This window comes from Buteo buteo, chromosome 10 (assembly GCF_964188355.1).
Source record: "Buteo buteo chromosome 10, bButBut1.hap1.1, whole genome shotgun sequence".
Classification (NCBI taxonomy): Eukaryota; Metazoa; Chordata; class Aves; order Accipitriformes; family Accipitridae; genus Buteo; species Buteo buteo.
This window is the reverse complement of record NC_134180.1, coordinates 41,292,132-41,316,715: the sequence shown is the minus strand read 5'-3', so window position 1 is coordinate 41,316,715 and position 24,584 is coordinate 41,292,132. Positions and strand designations below refer to the sequence as shown.

Genomic DNA, 24,584 nt, shown 5'->3' with positions numbered 1-24,584 from the left:
GGGGAGGCACGCAGCGCCGGTGACCCCTGGGCCGGGCCGGCGGGAGAAACACGGCTGCCGGCAAAGCTCCCCTGCCCGGCTCGGGGGAGGCCCGCAGCGCCCAGGCGGAGCGGTATGGAAGAGCAGGGAGAGCCGTCAGGTGTTGTGGAGAAAAGCGCAGGAGTGACTGGAATACGGCTGGAGGCTCAGAAAAGGGCAGGGCCCGGCTTTTCCCTGCTACTTCTGAAGACGGGGAGAGGGAAGCAGGGGAGCCTGCAGGCTGAGGCTCAGGGCCGAAGCTCGCCGACAGGACGGCCGGTCTGGTCGCAGGAATGAGTGGAAGCTGCTTAGTGAAACGCAGAGCTCGGAAGCCAGGTCAATTTTCAGGTGATTCTGACCTGCTGGCGTATTTATAAACCATAGGCCTAAATAGTATACCCGTCAACCTGGCCACCAAACTCCCCAGTGAGGGCAAAACATGTGCGTAGACTTTACGGAAAAGTTTATTTTTTTACTCAGCTGCAGTAGATCGGTGTCCAAACATGAATTCAGAGCTGTTTTGAACTCAAATTCCCACAGAGGCGAGACAGCCTCAGCAGCACAGCCCCTACCACTTCCACAGAAGGGAACAGCAAAAGCCATAGGAGGACGGGGACTTGGACGGAGTTAAGGGATTGTAACACTTCCCTCACAGAGAACCGAACCGGCGATGCACAACTGCCTCTTGGCGCTCACCACAACCAGCACTGCTCCTCACAGCACTCTGAAACACGCCACCTTACCTGCGGCTTCTCCCAGAGACAGGGCACGTTGCCTGGGATGGTGATAAAAGCAAAGTTTTCCTACTGCTAGTTGCCAGATACTGAACAGGCAACATTGTAGCTGAAACTAATTGTGGGAACTGCAGGCACTTTCTACCTCCAAAACCTCTATCTTGGTCTGCTTTTAGATTTTTTTAAAGATAGGTATGTACACACACATAAAATGGTCAAATGAAACTCTCCAAAAATAATTTTTATTCTGCTGCACTGTTTCACTAACTCATTTGCAGCAGATCTTACACAGCCCTGCTAGCTGCGCAGGATAAGGGCTACAAGAGGTTTGGGAATTAATTTCCCCTCGTTCTAGTGCCCGTTTTGTTTTACTAAGCAATAGCAGCTGCACTAGAGCATGCAACATGCTAAGAGCATATCATTTCATCCTCTTTTAAAAATTCAGATTGCAAATGCCTAACTTCCCAGTCCTTACTCTCAATTTTAATTAATGTAGCGCTCGTAAGAAGTGACAATTTTCTTGACAGTGATGAACAGCAAGTCATGTATTTATCCATCCGAGAGATGCACTGCAGACAAAAGAGCCAAGCACTTTTCTCATCAGTGCACCTCAGTCTCGATCTCGGAGGGCTGAGTTCATTACCGAGTGCACTCTGGCCCTGGCCTTTCGCTTCCAGTTGCTGAAAGGAGTATCAATTTTCATTTGCATACTTTGTCTGCTGAACTCTAGACTGCCAATTTAGTTTACACAAATCTCCCCAAAAGCTGTTAGATGGCAATATTTCACATCACTGGCTGAGCTCTTTGTCAGCCATCCACACATTTAAATCCATGTTTTTACAGATTCTTTGAATATCTGGGACTGTGACAAACCTTTCATTGGTACTGACAGACTCATATACGAGTCACCATTCATTCACCAAAACAATGATCAATAAAACCAAAAAAACTTTCAGAAGGGCTGGGTAGCAATGACGTTCTCTTAAATACTATCTCGGAGTTGCTTTCAGCCTTTTTCAGTTTCTAGGTCCCTACTTGTTTCTCAGGAAATGCTTCTAGAGCAGATGTAAACTTAGGACAGTAGTGCTGCCTTTCCTGGGTAAGTTTACCCCAAACGGTCTCTCCATCTCCTATAAACAGCCCAGGATCCCCAGCAGTTCGTAACTGAAAACTGGCACATTCAAAACCAAACACTAGAAAAACATGAAATAACCTTCAAGGAAGTGAGATGAGGAAAAGGTTGGTAATCACCACAAAATACCTTACAAAGAGCAAACGCTGATGAAGATAAAAGCTTGCCTGCTCCACGCATATAGCATTCATTTAAAAAATAAAATAAAAAGCATTTTTTAACAACACAATCACAATTTTACATGAAAATAGAATAACAATTTCAAACTATTTCTTTGACCTGACTGCTGGACGCGGTGACAGCACACAAGGCCCGTGTGCGGCTGCCAGGGCACAGCCCCAGCCCGGGTTTAACTCCTGGTTCAGCAGGTCACAGAGCAGCACAGGCCACCCCTTTAACCTCTTCTGTGCTTTTTAAAATGATTTTGAAAGTAGCCAGCAAACTCCAGACAACACCAGGGACACCCACGGGTACCCACACCCAGAGGTAAGATTTCACCCGGTGGGGTGAAAAAAAAAAACAGCTTCGGTATTCGGAAGAGCAGGGAGGGTTCACCTCACTCCTCTCGGGACGTGCCCTCACCCTGCCCGGCCCAGCCTGCCCACCGCTGCCGGCGTCCCCTGCCCGCCGCTCGGTTCCAGACGCGGGCATGCTTCCTCCTGCGGGCGACTCAGCTCCCCGCCGCCGGGACGGCCGCTTATCGCCTCCCCCCGCACCGCCCGAGGGCCAAACCCGAGGGGGAGCGCCTCACGGCCGACATCTTAAGTGAGGGCAGGTGGGCGCCGTCCCGCCAGGTGCTAGTGGCGGGCGCGGCCATCTTTGCTCAGGGCACGAGCCCGCCGGTGCCCTGCCAGCGCCATCTTGAGTAGGGGCACGCGCTGCCCTCAGCGCTGACCAGTAGCTGCCTCAGGAGCCATATTTGCTGAGGTCAACCCCCCCCCCCCAAAAAAACCCACCCCAAAATCCCAAACCGGCCCCCTCAGCAGCCCACGAACACCTCGCCGGGTCCCCACGCCGCCCCTCCCGGCAGGCAGGGCGACCTCCCCCGGCGGCGGGGCCCGCTCCTCCACGGGGCCGGCGAGTCAGCTGACGGCAGCGGCGGTTTCCATCATGGCCGCCCGGCCGGGGCGGCTGCCGGCGGGGCAGGGCAGGCGGAGAGGCGCGGCGGAGGCCCGGATCCTGCTTCTCCTCTGGTTCGCGGGTGTAGCCGTGGAGGGAGCGGAGGGCACGGAGCCGCCGCTCAAGTGCGACGAGCTGAGGCTGGGGCAATATCCTGAGGGCGGCCGGGGCCGGGTTGGGGGGCGGCGGCGGGGGTCGGTTGCTATGGCGATGGGGCCCGGGAAGGCGGAGGAGCTGGCGGCTTCTCGCCCCCGGCTCGGTTTGCCTGAGGTGGGGGGGGGCCGCTTGCCCAGCCGCCTCGGGTGGAGGGGGAAAGGGGAGGCGGAGGGTGTGAGGTGCCTGACAGGGTGTCAGAGAAAGCCTCGGGTCAGGAGCCCCCAGGGGTCTCAGCTGGAAGAGCGGGAGAGGGCTCGTCTGCAGCGGCCTAGGTTCCTTTCGAGGGTGGTACAGTGTGTGCCTGTGTGCAGGTTTGGGGTGTCTCGTCGATCTGCAACGAGAAGATCCCACGGGAGGAGAGACCCCTCTCCCCCACCCCTCCTCCACCTTCTTATTTTTTGCAGGACACTCGAGTGAGACGCGGTGGCTTTACACAATGTCGAGTGCTCCTCCGCAGTCTGAAGGAGCAGGGCGCAGGTGTTAAAGACGCTAGCTGCGAGGCTCCTGATTCTCCAAAGGCGCATCAGGCCTTCCCCAGAAAATGTTTGTTGATGGTAGCTGACAGTTGTTGATGGTAGCTGACAGTTATTGATGATCAAAAGTGTCAAGAAAGTAAATCTTGGAAAAGTTAACTTCATCTCTTGCTTTACTTGGCCATGGGAGTTCAGGCTCTGGAAATTAGTTCCTGGTCAGGGTTTTTTTTTAGTCCAAATTCCTGGCATTTCAGATGTTTGTTTTTAGGCGTTCTTTGAAATTTGTATGTTACTGTAGATTTACTCTTCTCAACTAAATGCCTCAATTTAAAGGTACTCTGATATTGAAATAAGGGAAGAAGACTGGATTAGGCGTGCTACCTTGTTGCCTTCAAATACAGAGGCTGTGACTGATAAATATTGTAGTTCCTTTAGGTAGTGCTGACTGCAGCACTAATTAAACGTGGAGCTTATGCGATATATTGGTGTATTAAATTGGATTAGCAGATTTGCTGTATGGTAATGTGCTGTTCCTATCTTGGGGGATGGGTAGGAACTAACATCAAGGTGCATCTTAAATCCTCAGGGTTTAAAGAGGGTGGAATAAATTACTGTTAAACCTGTTGTAGTGTTTGATATGAAAAATGTTTTCCTCAATTACCTGAACATATATGTGTGATGAGCCTAAAATAGACAACAGTACACAAGAACCTATGAATTGTACAAATCACACAGCATATGGTAAGGATTTCTAACTTATGACATATATTGACAGTAACAACATTTTCCAAGGAAGTGTTCAATTTATGCATTTTTGTTTCTGCTAGATGAGCTTTATAAAACATGGGATTAGTAATATCATTAGTGTGAAAGCCTAAAACATGTGTGTGGATTGGATGCTTTACTAAAAATGAATAAATACATTGTCTCTGATTGGTACATTTATAAGTGAGGTTTCTGGTAAATCTCTTCAATGTATGTTATATCCTCTAGGCTCTGTCCTGCACTACCGTGATTAAAACAAACCGTTCCTGTCATACTGATTTTGCATATACTTATTAGAAGAATTGACACGTGACAGAACAGCCTTCAAAATCTATTTTTTACTTTTTTTTTAAGGAAATATGGTGCCTTCCATCATCAGGAGCTTTTGGTGCCATGAGGCTCTGTTTTGAAAGCACTTACTTTTATTTTGATGTCAAATTCTGATGTACTTTGGAGTACAACAGAAAAATGCTTAAACTGATCACTTGGTTTACTGCATATGTTTAGCTTTTCTCATGTTTTCAGGCATTGAAATAAATAGTCTCTGTGTTAGCTAGTAGCGCTACAGTTTTGCTTTATGTGCACTCATGTTTAAAATACATGTGTATGCTTGTTGTCTTTTGTATTTTGTTTTCTATAAATGCTGAATAATTTTCTTCACTGGGATGCTGAAGGATAGTAAAGGTTTTCCAAATTCTTCAGAGACTGGATGAAAGTACTGTCCAAAATGGATCCCTTTTTAAGTTACCTGGTCCTTTACATCATCTTTGACATCATGTCCCTTATTATCAATGTCCAGTAAGTGAGCAGAAAGAATGGTCTGTAGTTTGAGATTGATCACAACTCAAATTGTTAGTTGTCTAACCAGTTACCCTGTGATTGTATTTAGTAGACTATACATTTGAACAGGAGATAAGCTTCAGAGTGGGGAAAGTTGCTAGGTTAATTAATGTTGTTTTATGTGCCTGTATAGATTGTCCCCACAGTATTTGAGTCGCTTCCTGTTTCAGTATTATCTAAGTAATAACAAGTTAATCTTCTGGATCATGCTTGAAGCACTACTGTTTCTGAACATCTTTCTGGGATCCATCACCCAAACAAATGGGGGTTTAATTCAAAGCATCCAATTAGTCTCATCGAGTAGCAGATTTCAAGTCTTACTGGCATGACATTGACACGAAAGCTGTGGCCTTTTCTATATCAATATATTTAAACTGCTGTGGGTTTCTTCTAAATAAAACAAAGTGCTGCTATCTTTGCTTATTTTTTTTTTTACAACAAAGAATGTAGTTTTTTTGTAGTCATCTTAGGTTAGGCACTTCGATGAGTAACATCCATGTAGAATTTATAGCAGTTAAGTCCAGACATAGCTCATGGGTTTTGGCTGTTACTAATACTGATGGCCTGAATTTAGTTTTTTCTTTTCTTTTTTTTTTTTTTCATTTTTTGGTCCCTATGCAATATGGATAGGTATTTAAAAAAACACATATCCAAATCCTAGGCTTCTTGCCTGTAGGTAGTATTGGAAAATCTGGAAAGAAATGTTGAACCTGGCTTGCTGTTTTGTTGGAACCAGCCGACAGGAGTCTCAAATACTGAAAACTGATAGAAAGTGGGTAAAGGACTGGGATCCTTCCCTTTAAAACAACAGACTTAAACACTGAAGAGTGACTAATACTCTGGTAATACATTGCAAACTTTTAGCAGATGTCACTTTCTGCTGTGATTTCCACTTTGGTTCTCTTAAGAGTCAAACCTTAACTTAGAAGAATAGAATAATTCGGGTTGAAAGAGACCTCAGGAAGTCACATAGTCCAGCCTCCTGCTCAAAAGCAGCATTGGCACTGAATTCAGACCAGGTTGCTCAGGACTTTGTGCAGTCAGATCTTGAAAACCTCCAAGGATGGTGATGGCACCACCTCCCTGGTATGTCAGGTTCAGATTTCCCATTGACTCGTAATGGAGCCAAAATGGAAATTACAACAGAATTAGAGCAGCAATTAGGTTTGTATATTTTACTTAATATGTATCATGCAGAAAGACAAGTTAGTCATAGGACTGGCTTAAAAAAATACATATTTTTTAAAAGTAATATGTTTGTGTGTACTGTGCTGTGTATCAAGACTGTTGCACAGTGTAACTTTATTTGTATATTTCACTTGTGTCTTGTCAGAAACATGACAGTACCCAATTGGTTACTGCTTAATTTCAAATAATTTTTTTGTCCTCAGTTCAATGTCTGCCAGCACCAAATATAACTTGCAAAGATCACCTTGGCATAGAAAAAGTCTTTACAGGACATGAAGTTGGATTTTACAAGCCTATTCCATGTCGCAATGTGTAAGTACACTATTGTTTTTTTTAATAATTTGTCTTTGTTTTCACAATGAAGTTTTTCTAAAATATTATGATGTGTTGATAGAAGGAAAAAGAAGTAAGGTAGAATCGTACACACGTTGAAGAGTACTTAATCCTCTAATAAACACTGTACGTAGTATAAGGATACAACATGCATGATTATAAGTAAATCTGTCTCAGCCATGGACACATTTGTTTAGTTATGTTTGTATCTCTGCTTTACCTTAGTATTTTACCTTTGCTTTACTTAGTACTTTATTTACCCTGGCAAAAATTTGCCCCAGATGCTAAGGCTACATTTCACATATGCTTAAAATCCGCACAGCTGCTGAAAGGAGCTCCTCTGGGGACACCTCTCCATCCCTTTCCCTGACATACCCCACTGTATACTGAATCGGGCAACTGATCTGGGTTTGAACTAATTTGGATCAGTTCCCCAATCTGAGTCACAGTACAGTTGCTTCAAGTGCTTGTGCCAGCACAAGGATGAGGGCAACTCAAGGATAAGAGAGAGTGGAGAGAGGAGGGCTGGACTGGGCTTCTCCGATCAGTGGCAGTACTGGTTCGTGCCAGTTCAAAGTGAGCCTGTAGATGCAGCTTAAGTTGTAGTATGCATGAATATTGGGGGAGTTTAAGTCTCCAGTTCCTAAAAAAATATCTTTTAGAGGAACTGTCCTCTATTTTTAAGCAACCTTTGTATTTCACCAAGTCCTCTGTGTCTTTTAAGAGCCTGTTTCTAAAACGTGAAAATGATGGACCTAGTTTTTCTAAAGCACATTGTGAGCAATGGATAGCTCTGGATACCAATAAATGTTCCAACTGGCCAATGCTAATGATCAGCGAACACCTGTCAGTACCATTTGTTTCTCCTTTTTGTGGGATTCCCGCAGAAGCCTTTTTCTTTTGTCCTGCTGGAATCTTTGGAAATTAAAACTCCAGTAATATTTGCTGGGTATTCCTTATCACACCAGTGGGCAAATAACTCTGATGTGATACTTACTGCTCAATAATTTGCCTAACTCAGAAGTACAGCTCTGCCTCTTAGTTTCATAAATATTTTCTCTGTATTTAGTCTTCTCAACAGTCAAAGCTCAGCAAATTGAAGAAAACATATTATTACGTCTAATCAAATTTAAATGCTAGCAAACTAGACTTCAGTCACATTTTTGTCCAGAAACAATTGCATTTCAGTCCCATCTGTGATGGGGATTGAGAATAAGATGAGCTATACTAGTTTAATAAAATTGCTTCCTCTTTGGACTAGACAGTAATTCTTACGTTTTGAGTTTTTTGTATATTTTTGGTTTAATATATTTTCTAGAAACATTTTAAAATGTAGTTTTTCTTTACATTTATTAATAAAAACCCAAATCTATGTAGGCAGAAGAATGCCATCCTTCTTATGATGTTTATTACTTGATCGTGACTATTATTTATGATGAAATAATCAACGGTTACACTATCAGAAGAACTTGCTGTGGCTTTTCCAGTCCCATGACTGCTAGTATGGCAGAAGGAGAAGAGGACCCTTTGTGGGCTTGCTGAAAACTCCAGTAAAATACAACTGTGAGCGTAGAAAGAGTTATGCAAGCATGCCCTTGATAAAGCCCCAAAGCCAGTTAAAAATGGCAGCAAGGTTAATATTAGCATCCTTCATGTGTACGCTTGTTTAAAAAGTGGTCTAATCACTGATATTTATATGAGCCTTTCATAAGGCATTTGGATGTTACCTAAGTGTTATAAACATTATTTTAAGCAGGAATCTCTAGCTTAATATTACAACATTAGGCCTGCCCTTTCTACTGCTTTTTGGAGATTTTTCCAGCATCTTGCCTGAGTTTTGATGGAAACTATAACTGTCTTCTGGCAGAAGTAACTGCATGTGATTTAACCAGAAAATTGGTTTGAGAAGGCATCTTCCCAAAGCAGGATTGTCCTAGCATGGGGACAGCAGGTTTATGTCTGTCCCTAGCTTTTGGAAAGGACAAATCAGCAAGTTGTGCTTAGCCAAAACTGTAATTTAGCAACAGTCCAGATAACAGTTCTGAGATCCAGTTATTTTAGAGCAAGACCAGGAGATGTTATATATTTGTATAAGTAGATGTGTTCAAGTTCAGTTGCTCCTACTATAAGTACAAGGAGAAGCTTGTAAGTGCTAATAAGGTTGCTCCAGCAAAAAAGTACTGGGAGTCAAGATTGTTTTGGTTTGGTTTTAATGTGATGTTTTGAAGGTAGATTTTTTTTTTTGCCAAATTCTAGAATTCCCTCAATTGGCACTCTGTCATGTATTTTGCTTAATATGTGCAGGCCCCGACTCTGCGGACTTGAACTGTCCATTGTTCAAGTATTGCCATTACAGGCAAGGAATCCATAAAATGGTAGTCTGTGAAATTTGTGAAGCTCAGTGTGGACAGGTGTCTGAGCAGTGCTAAGAGACCCCAAAAGACGATGGAAGCCACTGTGACCTACAGCAGTGCCTGGTATCAACTGGTGTGGAAGAGCTGGAAGAAAAAGTCTTTGACGTGGCAGCTGGAAGAAACGTATGCAGAAGAAATAAAGATTGGATGAGGCTAAGAAGCAAGAAAAAATCAGAAGAGGAACTGAAAAGAAATTGCATCTTTTACCCAATTCTAGAAGTTCCTTTAGAAGCCTGGGATATGTTATTTTTCTGCTTGCTGGTTTAGTCTTCAGTGCATTTTTATCTGAAAGAGTAAGTAAGACAAAGGAAATTCAAGAGTGGATGCAGCCTTGTTACGGTATTAACATGCTTCCACTTTATACTAGATTTCTTCTGCCCGTCAGTTTGATGTTGACTGGGTTGCAGACTGTTCTGCTTTTAAAAGCATCTCAATGCATAGACGAGTGCTCAGTTTATTACTAGTTTTGATCAGGAGCATCTCAAATTAAACTGTGTTCCCACCTTTTGTGTAAGAGCTCTTTTTATGCTTTAGTGTCCTTGGAGGGTTGTTGACACTTTGTAGTTGATAAAAAATTTCCAACAGTTTACCTCAACTTTTAAATAAAACCATTAGTGTTCTTTACAGTGGAAACAAGACAGTTCTAAAGATGATAATTTACGTTACATTAGCTTTCAGGAATGCCCAGTATGTTCTGTGTTGCTAATAAGCACTAAGTAACAAATATTGAGGTAAGAGTTATGATTTAATCACTTAATGTTGCCATTAAATTTTAAAGTCAGTAAATGTAGATAATAAGCAAAAAGGTAGATCTTTATTTGGCATTGAAAGTGCTTAATAAAGGTGCTTGGACCTTTCTCAGCTACTGTCTTTGTGAAACTCTGTGTTTTATTCAACTGTCAACTAAGAGTTTAATTTGGGCTTATTAAATAATTGCTGGCACATAGTAGTGCACGTATCAAAACAGTGAATTATTGAATATTTTTAAAGTTCTAATTACATTTGGACTTGCTTTTCTTTTCAGAAGCTAGCTGTTCGCCAATGCAGCAAAGGATGCAGCAAGTTCTAGTATTGATAGCTGTATGTTTCTAGCTCACTTATTAGTGTAAAGTTCACATCAGCAGTGACTGAAAGTTACAGGTGGTTAGGTGGCCACATCACTGCAGCAGTTGGCAAGAATGGTGCCAATTAGTGTAAATCTCAAAAAGTCTGTTGCATCTGTTTATTTTGTATGACTAACCGTGGGATGCTTAACTTGTACATCTTTGTACCATCAGCAGTTCTTTTCATTTGTGAGTTTGTGCCATTTACTACCTTTAGAGTGTAGTAAATAGATACATGACTTACCCTTTTTGCTGAATCCTTCCTGCAGCTTCTTCAGTCAGTGGCCATGGTTCATTTCTCCTTCAGATCTCATTGCAATTGCTGTCTCTGCTGACATCTCACCTGTCTATCCTGTTCCTCTCGATTTGGCTGCATATGAGACTAATGCCTACAGACAGTATGCATACACCTCTTAGCTTTCTAGGGTTGTCTCAGTAGGGCTGAACTGTTAGGAAGTACTCTGTGAAACTGGGAATGTATCAGCAACTGAATTATGTCTTGACAAGAAATCATGATTTAGTTTCAGAATGATCTGTATTCTGCAAGAGTATACTTGAGTTGCAACAGCTGAGGTTGCTTTATGGAGGATGCCTACCCAGTTTGAAAGCTTAACATTATCAATTCTGTGTCCGTTAATTGAAGATAAATAACAAGTCTGTTGGTTTTTTTTTAAACTGAAGCAGCAGGCAAATGAGTCACTACTTTAATTCTCAAAAGTATTGAGTGAATATATTTTGCAGTCATTGTCTACATTACTTGTTTCTTTGGCAGAAATGGATACTCCTACAAAGTGGCAGTGGCTCTGTCCTTATTTCTTGGATGGTTGGGAGCAGATAGATTTTATCTAGGCTATCCTGCATTAGGTAAGTTTATTTCTTATTTTTTCTTTGAGGTAAAGCTTATTATTATGACTGAGTTATATGTGTATACTTATATTTTGAGGAATGAAGGCTGACGGTCAAGTTTTAATATTTACAACTAGAATCTTTACTTTATTGTCAAGTAAGGTAAAATCCTGCATTATCCTGAGCCTGCTATTCTGTTGGAGTGAGTGGTGACAAATGGATATATAGTTGTCCAACAGATAAAATCCTAATAAGCAAACATTATTATTGCTATTCATAGTTTTGCTTTATGTTTGCTTTGCACTGATGTTTACCACAGCATTCTTTGTGAGGCACTGAAACAGAAGTGGTTTTGACTCATGTGCCAGCTACTTAAATGATGCTTGATTTTACCAGGAAAATAGTGGACAACCTTTACAGTAAACTTAGTGTTTTGGGATATGGAATTTATTCTGGCAAATGCATACCTTCAAGATAGCTCATGGTATTAACAGTCCTGCAGAAGCTGGGACCTTTAATAAGACCTACTTCTGGTTAGTGTTTTTAGGACCTGAATCCCAGGGTGATGGTGCCACTGGCTTTTAAATAATGGAAATACCTTAGTACGTTAGAACTACTTTCACTGGCTTTGTTTCTGAGCTGGACAAATGGAGTAAAATTGAGTCTAGATAGCATGGAGCAATGAGTTGGAAAAAGCTATACATGTTACTGTCACTTCAGCTAGGAATTCTGAGTTTCTGCCCATTAAATGCAAACACTTGGTTTTTTTAATAACATCACCTGTCCTTCTCGATAATCTTGCGTTAACATCTATGTCTTTTTTCCCTGAGGTTCTATAATTAGCACTTACTTTGTCCATCTGTTTCAGAAAAAGGTACATTTTTGGAAGCGGTCAATAAGGTCCACATTTTGTTATACCACTGGATTTGGAATAATAATTTGCAGTAATTATTTTGTAATGTATTGTAGTAATTTACATCTATAAATCCTCCATTCTTATATAGGAGTTCTTTATGCTCATGCTTGTTAACCCTACTGGAATATACTGTAGCCAGTAACCAAAGTTAAAAGACTTAAAATTAAACTCTTCAAAAGTCAGGTTTTCAAGCTTTTGAAAGGTAAGGAAGACAAAAGCAAATAGGTTACAGTAGAAAACAAAAAAATAATAGCAATCAATAAATTGGATTCCTTGACAGTGGTTGATTGGGGATTTTTTGTCATCCATGCCTTGGCAAAAAAATGATTAAGAAAGGTTAATAGCATTGAAATATTTTGTGCAAGTGTAATGAAGACTGTAAATGTTCTTTGGTTTATTTTTTTCCCCTCTCTTTTGCTTAAAGAGCGTACAAATACAAACAAGCTATTGAATATGAAGAAATCAGGAAGGCAACCTCTTCCTCTCCCACACACTGTGAACTAAACCATAAGTTATTACTGCGTAAGAGCACTATTTTTTCCCTCTATGCTTTACAGCAGTTTATTTTCTCAGTGTGATCTGCTTGTAGGGAGGGAAGTGAGGAGGAAGAAAAAGATCAACTTTACCCTGCACTCCAGAAATATATGCCAGGTTCAGAAACAGTTCTTTTATATCCAGTAACATAACGGAGCAGCCAGTTCCTCAAGTAAACTGGAGCTGCTGCTGGAACCAGCAATGGTAAGAGAACTGCTGGGTTGCTAAAATGTCGACTGGCAGTGAGGTTCAGGACCACAGCTTGAGAGGAGACGGTATAAGGAGTGTCACAAATAAGTATCTTAAATGGTGACTGCACTCGATGCAGGTAATAACAAAGTAAACTGTTCACCAGAGTTTGACATTATTTAATTGTCTTAACTGTTGTTTCCTAAGGCTAGCATTTCTTTAGCTGGCTGTTTCCCTTATGTTTTGTTACGCTGCTGCCAGTACTGATACGCAGGCTAACTGTGTCTGGCTGCTGCAAGTCTTGCGCATCAGCCACTGGGAACAAACTGTTTTAAAAAATTATATACTTGGGGTTTTGCACATTTAAGTGGCACTACTTTAGTTGTAACATGCACGTAGGCTTGTCTTCTAATCAGCTGAAAGACCATCCTGCTACTACTCTTTCATCTTCTTGGTCATTAGGTATTTTTCCCCATTCTCTGTGACTACTGTGTTGCTCCATGGAGAGATTATAAACTGTCTCCCTGGAGTTTATAAATCAGGCTAGTTTCATCTTGTCAACTATGGGAGCTATATCCAGACAGTGGGATGCTCTTCCTGCAGCATGCATGCAGTTATTCCCCCACTCTCCTCCATATGCAGCCTCATAAACAGGGCATGGGGGAGAGGAGGTGGTATGCAGGACAGATTGCTGCTTCTGAGAGAGGGGGGGCACAAAGGAGGAGGCAGAGGTCGGGAGACCTTCAGGTGTTTGACAGAGAGCAGGCCCATTCTTTGGAAAACAGCTGCGTGGTTTTACTAGCAGGTATTATACAGCACAGCACAACTTGTGGCTGTGGGGAAGAGGTGTTCTGGGATGCCACGCTGGCTGATGTTATCAACATGCTTTCTCTCTTGCCTCAGAAGTGTGCTGGCCCTTGTAAGCACGGTAAGGGTATGCTTTTTAGCAGGGAACTGTGTTTTCCCTATACAGCACAGCCTACAACTGACTTAAATGCAACAGATATGCATTCCTCTTCATACTGTCTATACCTGGGTAAAGAGATAAATGTCTTCACAATGAGTATCTCATTCTCAGAACAACCTAGATGTTTGCTGAAGTTCAGCTGAAGTATTACTTACAATATATATAGTACTCATTGCATTATATTTATTGTACAAGAAACTACTGATATTAAAAAAATAATAAAAATTAAGACAGCCTCCTTCTTTTGAAGGCATTTTCCAAATGAAGTCTGCCTTGCATGGCAACTTCCAATGAAACATTTATCTGTTAGTTGCAATTCCCATATATTTTCTATTAATCTTTCATTTATTCATAGAAAAATAACATTTTTGAATACTGGTTAAAAAGAAGTGTAAATATATATGTATATATATTCAAAATAAATTCCAATTTCAGCAAAAATATAAAAATTATACAAAGGATTGTTCTCCAAAGAGCATGTTCTGAAAGTCAAGTCAGTATGTGCTGCAACTCATGAGATGGTAGAAAGTCTCTTTCTATTCATAAGTAAATTTTGCACCTCAAGTTGGGATTTTTTTCTGTCTGTGCCTCAGTCAAAGAAAGGAAAATTTCCAGTAACTTGGTTATCAACTTTTGCCTGCCTTTGTTTAAGAATATTTATCTGTTTAAAAAAAAAAGTTAATGTTTAAAATCTTTACCGTGTATTCAGGATGTAGAAATATGAATATGTGGTGGTTTTTCCCTGGTAATTAAAGATCTTTTGACTTTAGGTCTGTTTCTAGATGCATGCATATATATATATACACACACACACACACACACACACACACATATATTTTGCGGGGTGGGGAGAAAGTTGGGATGTGATTGCCACCAGAAACCTATGAACTTCATAGTGACTGGCTTAAAGCTCCAGTTAAATTTTATTTTCCTTTTTTAGGTTTGTTAAAGTTCTGCACTGTAGGATTTTGTGGAATTGGTAGCCTAATTGATTTCATACTTATTTCAATGCAGGTAAGTCAGGGCTTTCAAAACAAGATACAAATCTGTGTTTGTTAAAGCTTTGATTTGATTGCTAATTCTTTGTTAGCATTTTAGCCTTAAGAACCTTTGTGTATTGAAAAATAAAGGCATTTATTTTAGCTCTGTTTGTAGATTGATGTTGTAGAATATGGACACAAAATATCAATATATTTATTGTTTGAATTAAAAAATTAGATTAACTATCTATAAATACTTGTAATGAATAGCTTGGAAGATATAACACCATCAATTCACTTTGTCAGAACCTATGACCTCTTTGTGACACAGTGTTGGACTTTGCATGAGTTATCCTGCTGTTTCCAGAATCCTAAAGTTCTGTGTTTGCATGTGCTTTATGCTGATGGAGTCCATCATCTGGGGTGTCCATGCAGTGTGCAGGAGAGAAGACATTGCCGCTTATTTTTTCTGCCTCTCCTCCAAATACAAGTCCCATATCACCTGAGAGCTGTGACTCTGGGATTCATGATGGTTAAATCCTCAGCTGGGGTGACGTCTTGTGGTGTCATGACATTGCAAAATTGTCTTATTATACAGTGCGTCCATTTAGCATGAATTGAAATTGCCTATGATGAACTTAAAATGCATTGTGGAGATAGGAAATGTTTGTGTGGGTTTATAGAAAAATATTTTTAAAGTATGCATCTTTGTATGCACATATTTTAAATGATATGCATTCTCAAATTCCTTTCCATGCTATTGCAGTGATCTTGCCTCAGATCACTTACAGATACAGCTGAGAGTATCTTTCATCTCTCCTTTATTCATCTCCCTGGTGACCCCACATCAATTTAGCCTTTCCAGAACAAAAAAGCCATGATCTTCTCTCCATTCCTTACCTGTGCAGTATTTCAAAGATACCTGTCATCAACCTAATTCTCTCCTGCCTACCCTCCATTGTCCAAGAAAAGTGGTTTGGAGCCCACTCATTTGTTAGCCTGATTTTGTGACTCAAATCCGCATCGGCTTAACCTAGTACCAGCGCCTGGCTGTGTAATTTGGTTGATTAGAAGCCCTAGGGAAATGTTCCTCCTGAGACAGTGCTCGCTAAAATAGTTAAACTACAGCATAACTTCAAAATAAATCTAGTTTCTGTTTGACTAATTAAGCATGACTAATTTTATGATGGGAAAATTAGCAGTAATTGAGACATTAGCACAAAGTGTATATTTCACTTCATGTTGAAAAGTCTTGGTTCTTTTTCTCTTGTAGATTGTCGGACCTTCCGATGGCTCTAGTTACATTATAGATTACTATGGAGCAAGGCTTACACGGCTCACTATTACCAATGCAACATTCAGGAAAATGCAGACCTATCCTTAACCCTGGCAGTAAGTGTCACAAATGCATAGGTGCATTTTATTGTTACAGATGGATCCAGTCGTCCACTGAAATTGCTGACAACTTATTAATTATACTTAATCAGAACTGCATATTAAATGTACATCGAACAAAGATGATAAAATATGAAAATTCCTCAAGTGAGTGAGTTTACCTGAAAGGTGCCGAGTTTCTTTGTGACTGCTCTGTTTCTGTGAGCACATAGTTTGTTGCTAAGTTGTACCATTTGTGAAATGTACAGATTTTTACAATTTGCACTGATGTTGTTCTGTGTCTGTAAGTATAATTTAGAGTGTTACAGAGAGGTGGAGAAAGAGTTGTTCAGAACAACTATGCTGATCTTTAGTCCATTGAAATTGATGAGAGTTTGAGCATGGATGGGCCAGGATTACATTTGGTGTCTGTTTTCATAACTATGCATGGCATTTTGTAAATGAACTTAAATATCCCAAACCACAGAAACTGCCTTTCTTTCTATCCTGTTAGTTAAAATCCAGATGGCCCTAAATCTTGTGCTGGTGTATTCTGTGAAATTCTATTAATTGAAATAATTATTTCTCTAAAGCTTAAAGACAAATTTTGGTCAAGTTGCAAAATTTGGTCAGTGCTGATCAACAGTAGAAATATGGATGCATAAAAAATGGAACCGTAGATGACACATCACAAAAAAGGAGGATGCATGCTGGGGTGCTGTGAGGTTAGAATAGGAAATAATCGTTCTGCTTATTTTGATTTTTTTTTCCTTTTCCCCTCCCTTGCAACCATCCATGGTGAAATACATCCCTTCCTTTTCTGAAAAGAAATCGGTGCATGTTTTACAGCTACAGAATGTAAAAAAAGTGAATTCTTTGTACTAATAAAGCCCTTAAAAGGTTCTGATTTTAGATCAGTTGTGTTTCAGTGAAATAAGTTCTGTGTCCTTCAAAGTTGTTTGACCAAAGTCTTTAGGACAACCAAGATTTACCTAGATGTTCCTTTAAAGAAAAGTATACACGCACAGAGATAGAAAACATGTCAACAGAAACTTCATGTTATTTGACCAGTTTTAAACATTCCTTTCACCTTCTAATGAAAACCAGCAGTAACGTAGTGAGAAATCCACGATATAAACTTTAATGTAGATTTTTTTTTCAAAAATTTGGGCTATTCTTTTGTTTTTCAGATGAAACTTTCAAAATGTTATTAATGTGTCCACAAGTGGTATTTTTAAGGGAATTACAAAAAATGAGATTCCTAAATTGATTTTTAAAAGTGCAATTTGTGGGTTTTACTCTCTTTTAAACCTACATTAGGACTGTTGCACAGAAACCTTTGTAAAGCTGTTTTTTTCCAAATTGGCGTAACCTGACATACCACGTAATGAGAATAAACCACAAGGAATACTTTGTGCTTAACATTAATTCTTTCCTTCACGCAAGAAAGACGGAGTTTCGGAATACTTGCTAACATGCATTTTACTTGTGGATTCAAGGAGACAAGAATGCTCTGTTAGCTTCGTTCACTTGCCTGATATTTGTTGCATCTCCCTTTTGTCTCTTTCACTGAATGCTCTTTGTGCATGTCAGTTTTGTTTCGTGAAATACTTTCAAAAACAGACAGGAAGTGGATGGAAAATAAATGTTTCAATCAAATAAAATCTTGTGGCTAAGATCATCCTGTGACTTGTCTGCTTTTTGTTTTTTAACCCTGAAGCTGTGAAAATAGGAAGATACCATGGACATTATAATTAAAAAAATAGCCTTGGGCAAATCATCACACCAGATTTCGTTCTAAAATCTGTCTCCACATGTACAAGTAGCAGAGGGCTTGACTTTCAGCAGTCCATCTTGTGCTTCATTATCTGTAAAAGAATACGGGAGCTATTTTGTCTGAATCAGATGAAAATATGATTAGTTATGAGTTCCGTCAAATAGTTTGTTAATCCTAGAAACCAAGTAGCCAGCAGAGAGAAAGATTTGTTATTCCAAGTTACAGCATTTCTGTAGAAACAGAAGATGTGTGTTGTCAACCAATCCAGGAAATAAAAACTGCTACGGGATTCTTTCATCCCGATGCTCTCTGGTTTGTGATACCAGTGCATGCTCTTGTCAGGACTGCACTGCTTTGTCATAGCAGTCAGAATGAAGCCACGGGTGACCAGACAGAGCAATGTTTTGAGCCTTAGCAAAAATTTATTTCTCTTCCCTTTAGATGGTATTCCACTTGATCCTCTATCTTGTACTAACAACTTTCCACTTCTTTCACAACCCTCTCCTTTGTCTGTGAAGCCTTTTAGAAATCAGTGCCACAGATGGCTTAACCTTTGAAACTTGGATACTGTTGGAATTATGATATATACCTGAACACTCATATCTGCCTTTCTATATGCTTGTTTAGTTGCCTAGCTGAAGTTTAGAGAGAGTTAACTGAGTAAGCAGATAGTATTGCAGGCCAGTAGAGAGTTAGTGAGGTCTTTGTTTTCATCTTGTAATTGTCAGATATGGCATGTTTACCATAAGGGCTGTGAAAAGTGTGATGCAAGATGTAAAGCTGTCCCACTGTGTTAATAATAAATTGGCTACAGTAATATTTATCAAAATGTCTGTCCTATGATGATTTTCTGTGTTGCTGCCTGCTTCAGCTTTCTCCTGTCAATCAAGTTGTCCATCCTAGTGTTTCTGTAGTTCTGATTGCTCTGACTGCACTGGAATAGTCTTCTCTCTGAATTGTTTTCCCCCAAACAGTTGCAAAGCAATAAAAATGATTAGACAATGTACTATGTCATCCTCCTGCCTCGTTCCAAGATAAAATGATAACTGCTGGCCTTGCAGGTATTCAGGAATCCTTTCAACATTCCAACAAGACTGAGAAGTATTATTCTGTATCTGTAAAAATAAAGAACATAAAAAGTAAAGGCCAGAGTTTAAAAAAAGAATTTGAAGTGCCTAGCCTTTAAAAACCTGTATAAAGCTATTCACTGAAGATGCTGCAGATCTATGCCAGGAGTTAAATCCAAATCTTCCCTAAGTACCAGTGCAGTTCAGTCATTGCAAAAATGACTCCATAAACCTGTCCCTTTTTTTTTTTTTTTTATGTCCATTTTAGGATTTTCTGCAACGTGCTTAACCATGATCTGAAAAAGCAGTAGCTGGTAGAAACATTCAGCTTTGGGCACTTTGTATTCACTCACACAGTGCAGAAGTGGTTGTACTTAGGTGTGCTTACTGTATTAATAAATTACTCTGGATTGTATTTGTTCAGATAGGTCAACCTGTGCATCTTTCACTTGTGTTTAGAGCTCGTTTTCCAAAAGAGCGGATTTAGAGATATTTTAGAACAAAATCTCTTGACTAGTTACTCCTCCTGTGATTTAAATCACAACTATGCTATGGCAACTTCCTGTGACAGTATTTTGTTATCGTAACTGTTTTCCTCTCCACCACCACCCACCACTTACTACATGAAGATATCACTTCTGCTTTCAGGACCTGATAACACCTTAAATGTTAGGTTTTATTATGTTTCCAAAGATGTATTACTGTATGTCTGCCAGTAAAACTTCTCAGCTCCACAGGAAGGTCTTTGTGTTTGAAATGCTCCGTTAGAATTTTTTTGGAGAACATCTGTTGTCACCCCATCAAGAATTGTTTCCTTTGTTCCTCAAGAGTATATTCAGTTATATTTGCTTACACAGCTATGTCTATTCAGACTTCTTGCATCTCTTCTCAGTGTTTTTGGGTTTTTTTATTTTTAGATTCATTAGGTGTTTAGTCCATTTCTGCACTGAGAGCCATTCCTGTTGCTTGCTCTGCAGTTTTCAAACCTGTTTCCTCCAGAAAATGATGTTGAATACAATAAGGTTGGGTGCTTAAGCACCCAGTTGGGGAAATGCCAAAGGCAGGGTTTTGCAAGCAACCATACGTTTCCATTGCCTCATAGGACTGTCACTAATTGTGTGATTGCCTATTATTTCACTAATACATCATACAGTCTTTCAAACTCAGCGTCATCTCATCCCTAACTAGTTTGCCATTTTCGTTATTATGCATGGTCACTATATGGCTTCTTTAAAAAAATGCATCATTTTAGTTCATTTAAATCATGCTTTTTAACCAGCTACTATGTTCTGGGTTCAGCCTGCATCAGAATCTGCCAAGAGGTGAAATACAAGAGATTATTCTGTTTGCATCTTCTGCCTGAATTTGAGGAGAAAAAATAGCTTAACTTTAGGCATATGCTTAAGTGTTTTGCTAGACTGAAATTTGATCAAGACTCTTCCCACTTTCTTCCTCTCAATCCATCTGTGTTACCCGAAGAACGTTTCTAATCTCTGTGAACTATAAGAGAAAATTGCGTTCTGTATGGAAACCTTAGTACTGACAGTGTAAGTAAGTGATTAATAATATTTGATACAGCTCTACGACATCCTGTGTGTCACAACTTCTTTTTTTCACCTCAGAGCTGCTTTTCGTTGACTCTTGTTCATGTATCAGCTACCTTTGGACATCCTGCCACAAATTCTCAAAGTACCTCTAGGAGGAATTGGACTCTTCAGAGTTGAATCAAGTATGTAGAAATGTCACGGCATCAGATCAGGGTATCTTTTATATATACGAAGCAAAGACACATTGGGGAGCAGTAGATGTTAATAAGAGGGGATTGTAGGCTTCAGTTTCTGCAAAAGTATGCCTGAAACCTAAAACCGTGTTGTCTCTTTGCCTTCTGCTTCCTGAAGGTGGAGCCAAACCCCCTATCAGATCTTCAAATCTTCTGAAGTTGTTCTTTATCATACAGCAAGGACTTAGCACTCCGGTATTTTTCCTTGCACAACAGAGAAAACTGGAAAGTGGATGTGAGGATTCTGTCTGGCCAAGATGCATTTTGCACTATGCTTACTCTCTAGACCTAAGACTGTGGCAAAGGAAAAGAAAGGAAATGTAAGAATAAAAAGGGCGGTCTCAATGCTGTTTGCACTGTGTGTGATGAAGATCTAGTTCCATAAACTCCCAACAAAATAGTGTTTAAAAAAATACTGCTTGTCTCAAATACAAACTCCTTGCTTTTCCCAGGATTTCTGATTCTTACTCTTCGTGCTTCGTTATAATCTCAAACATACTCATGCTCCGATAATTCTCCATTATACATTTGAATGGCTGCTTTCAAGACTGCAGTGCTTTCTCCGAGAAGCACAGTTCTCAGGCTCTGCAGATGCGTATGACACAGCAGAATTTTAGGCAGTATAAAAATTATAAAGATCAGTTTCCATTACTGTAATTACTATATAAATCCTATCTTTAAGGGGCTTAGAACAGGCCTATTTAACCTTGGTTTGAGCTGAGGCTTGGTCCAAGTCTGATAAGTTGAACACCAAATTCTTTTTCTTTTCTTTTTTTTTTTTTTCCTTTTCTCTGCAGCATCGTAACTTAGCGGGGAGTGGGGCGGGGAGGGAGATGGATCCAGCGCATCCTCTCTGCTCTGACAGGGTGCTGGCTGTAATCGGGCAGTATACCTGCCCCCAACCAACAGCAAGACTAAACGAGATGTGCATTTTGTTACATCTGAAAAGCACCGTTTCTCCCCTTGGAACCTGTGGCTGCTTCTCTTACACAGCTGTACTCCAGAACAGGTGTGTGAGACGGCTCGGAGGCAGATGATCCACAGAGTGCAACTAGAACCGTCAGATCCTACACTCTTTGCAGGGCTGTAGCAGTAATTCCCATCTTTTATGTCATTTGCACCACCTCGATGAAAGCGAAGGTGTTGGCTGCCCTGGTGCTTCCCCTTCGGGTAGCTGAGATGCCTGGAGCTGCCTCCAGCTGCCTTTCAGGTCAAAGCATTCAAAATTGAGAAAGAAGTTGGCAGCACCATATGCAGAGGTTGGAGATATCCTGCTCCATTGCTTAAGCATGCCAGACTTAGCTGTAGGCCAGAGAGCAGCTTTGATATGGATAGCCATTACTTACTCAAAAGAAAGTCTGGCACAGCATGTTCCATGTCATGAACCTGTTCTGCGGTGGGTGCTTTGCGCCCTAGTCAGTAGAGCAGTAGGAATGAATTTATTAATGTATTCTGTTTCCTTTACACAGAGTCTTCTTCAAAGTTCCTTGGATTTACCGTGGAGAAAACATGGCAAGAACATGTAAGAGGAGATCACTGCCTGCGAAGAACTGACTGAGTGTTCACCTTGAGCCTGACAAGACTGCCCACCATATGGATTGTGTTGGCAGAGGCAGAAGCCTGGGGAATGCAGAGGTGGGGGGTAATTTTTAGGGCTTGCATTCCATGGTCCCATTGATTATAACCCTATTAAGAGGATGATGCATGCGACTTTTAAGTTATTTTGTTAACTAAGTGTAAGCAATGGATGTGTCATGCTAACAAACATAATTGCTGGTGTGTCTAATACAGTATGTAAGTACAGTATAGTGAATTTAAAAGGTTGTGGTAATCTAAGAATGTTAAAAGGGAAACGTGTGCCTGGGGGGTGTGGGGGTTGGGGAGAAAAACGACTTACTTGACATTCACTGTCTTCCTCCCAGCTCCTTTGCTAAAGTAGGAACAGAATCGGAACAAAAAAATGTTTGTTTTACAGCTGTACCAAGTTACGGCGTGGACTCGTGCTCCCCCCCTCCTCTCCCACTTGCATCAAGTACATCCTGTACTTTTGGCAACATGTTGACTGGATATTTAAAAGCTGTGAACTGTTCTGAAAGTTTCACATACTGGGTTATGGGCCATGTGTGTTTGATCAAAATTCAATTACTGCACTGTACCATGCTTGGAAACCTATCATCCCAAGTTATGAAGTATGACGAAATAGGCTAATCTAATTGGTTCAGTATGGGAGCAGTATCAACCAAGCTTGTTATGATAAATAGCTTCCTGTGTTAAAGGTTCTCTAGAGCTTAAGTATCTTGGCTCACCTCCCTCTACAAAATAAGAATAGTGTTCCCTGGGAACAGTTACATCACTGTCCCTCTCCTACATTCACAATTAAAGGTTTGTGGATTTTTTTCATCTTGTTATTCCTTGAATAGATAAACTGTGGCCATCTACCCCATTCCCCACTTCCATCTCCTTCCCCTTTCCTCAGGTTAGGTCATGTTGTGCTTACTGTGAGTCCGCCTGGTCTGTTTCAGGGCTAGGTAAGGCAAGCTTGACCAGGATGCCAAAACCCATCCTGGGCCGGAGGCTGGGATTTGTGTGCTGGTGTCAGTGCATACGACATGTCTGTTTGTATAAAGAGTTGGAATTTTTGATGTTAAGTTAAATGTGGAAGCTCTTTAATCTTTCTAAGCATCTAATAAAAGAACTTTTGTATAGCGAATTTCATACCTATGGATGTGCTATTGTCTTCTTGAAACTGAAATTTTAGTTCATCAGTAGTTAAATGCAAATCCAATGTGCAAGTGCTGGATTATGACCAGGGAAGGACTATGTTCTAAGCCTGGATTTGTAGTCACTAAATTTGTCACTAAGACAGTGAGCTGTCTCCCATGAGGTGATACTGGCTTCGTGATTTTATCTGGTCCATCTTTGGCAAGAAGTACTTAGCTGGGATTTTGATGTCACAGTAATAGACAGTGTCAAGGGAAAAAAAAAAAAAAACAAACATGGAAAAGTGGCTCCTTATGCTCTGGCGATTCAATTTTTTTTCCTGTCTTGAACCACACCCCCTATGTGCCTCCTAACTGAGAAATCCCCTTCAGGCAAAACAATTGTGTGATGATCATTTTACAAAGACATAATGTAGGCCTGATATTGCAAGAGCCTTTAACGTTGATGAAATTTCTCCAAAGAATAAAGTTATTCACTTACTTAAGGGTTGGTAGAATGAGTCCTTATGTAAGTGAGTCTTCGTATTAGCCCCAAGACTGCCTAATACCTGGATTAAGCCTGTATGGTGATTAATGCCTATTTACTATATCTGTTATCCCACAGCATTTTGCTCTTCAGCCTTGATTAAGCCCTTTGCTTTACCATTTAAAATGTCCTGCTTAACCTTCTGCTTACAAACGTACACAGTGCTGAGGTCTGCATTTTTAACTAGAACAAGTTCTACCATAAATAATAGCATTTAATTTTAAAGTGCAACAGCTACAGTCACCACTTGATTAAATGACAAAGAACAGCAATAGCGAACGGGGGAACATAGAGTTTTTCACAACAAATGTCTATGTCCACGTGAGAGAAAAAAATATACCTTCCTGCTGCTGATGAGCACTTTCTGTGCAGTTCTTTATTTTACATGTTTATAGAAAATTATTACCAGAAGAGCCTAAAACAGTGACTCTCTGCGATTTCCCCAAATATCTTTTGAAGGAGATAAACTAGATTAATCTCTCTTTATGAAGTTCCCACAAGAAACCTCACAGACACAGTAGCTTTACCTTCAAAAATAGAATGTGACTGTAGGCACTTATGCTAATCTCTTTTTTGGCAAATCAGCTTTTTTGTATTGAATCTTGCTTGATTGAATAGCACTGGAGCTGCCAG

General features: G+C 40.4%; 1 protein-coding gene across 3 annotated transcripts; it reads left to right on the top strand.

The window, feature by feature from the left end:
* Positions 1–2,854: 2,854 nt before the first annotated feature.
* TM2D1 (TM2 domain containing 1) lies at positions 2,855–23,420 on the top strand. 3 transcript variants are annotated; one of them, XR_012651848.1, is made up of 8 exons: positions 2,855–3,156; positions 4,304–4,373; positions 6,629–6,737; positions 11,048–11,139; positions 14,668–14,741; positions 15,981–20,654; positions 20,824–21,025; positions 22,175–23,420. XR_012651848.1 is itself a non-coding variant. In XM_075037255.1 (7 exons), exons 1-6 carry the CDS (start codon positions 2,995–2,997, stop codon positions 16,089–16,091), a joined length of 618 nt encoding a protein of 205 aa, XP_074893356.1. In that variant the 5' UTR covers positions 2,855–2,994; the 3' UTR covers positions 16,092–16,099; positions 22,175–23,420. The 3 variants fall into 3 exon arrangements, 1 of the variants encoding a protein (XP_074893356.1); XR_012651847.1 differs by having other exon boundaries at positions 15,981–21,025; XM_075037255.1 differs by lacking the exon at positions 20,824–21,025 and having other exon boundaries at positions 15,981–16,099.
* The last annotated feature ends 1,164 nt before the right edge of the window (positions 23,421–24,584 follow it).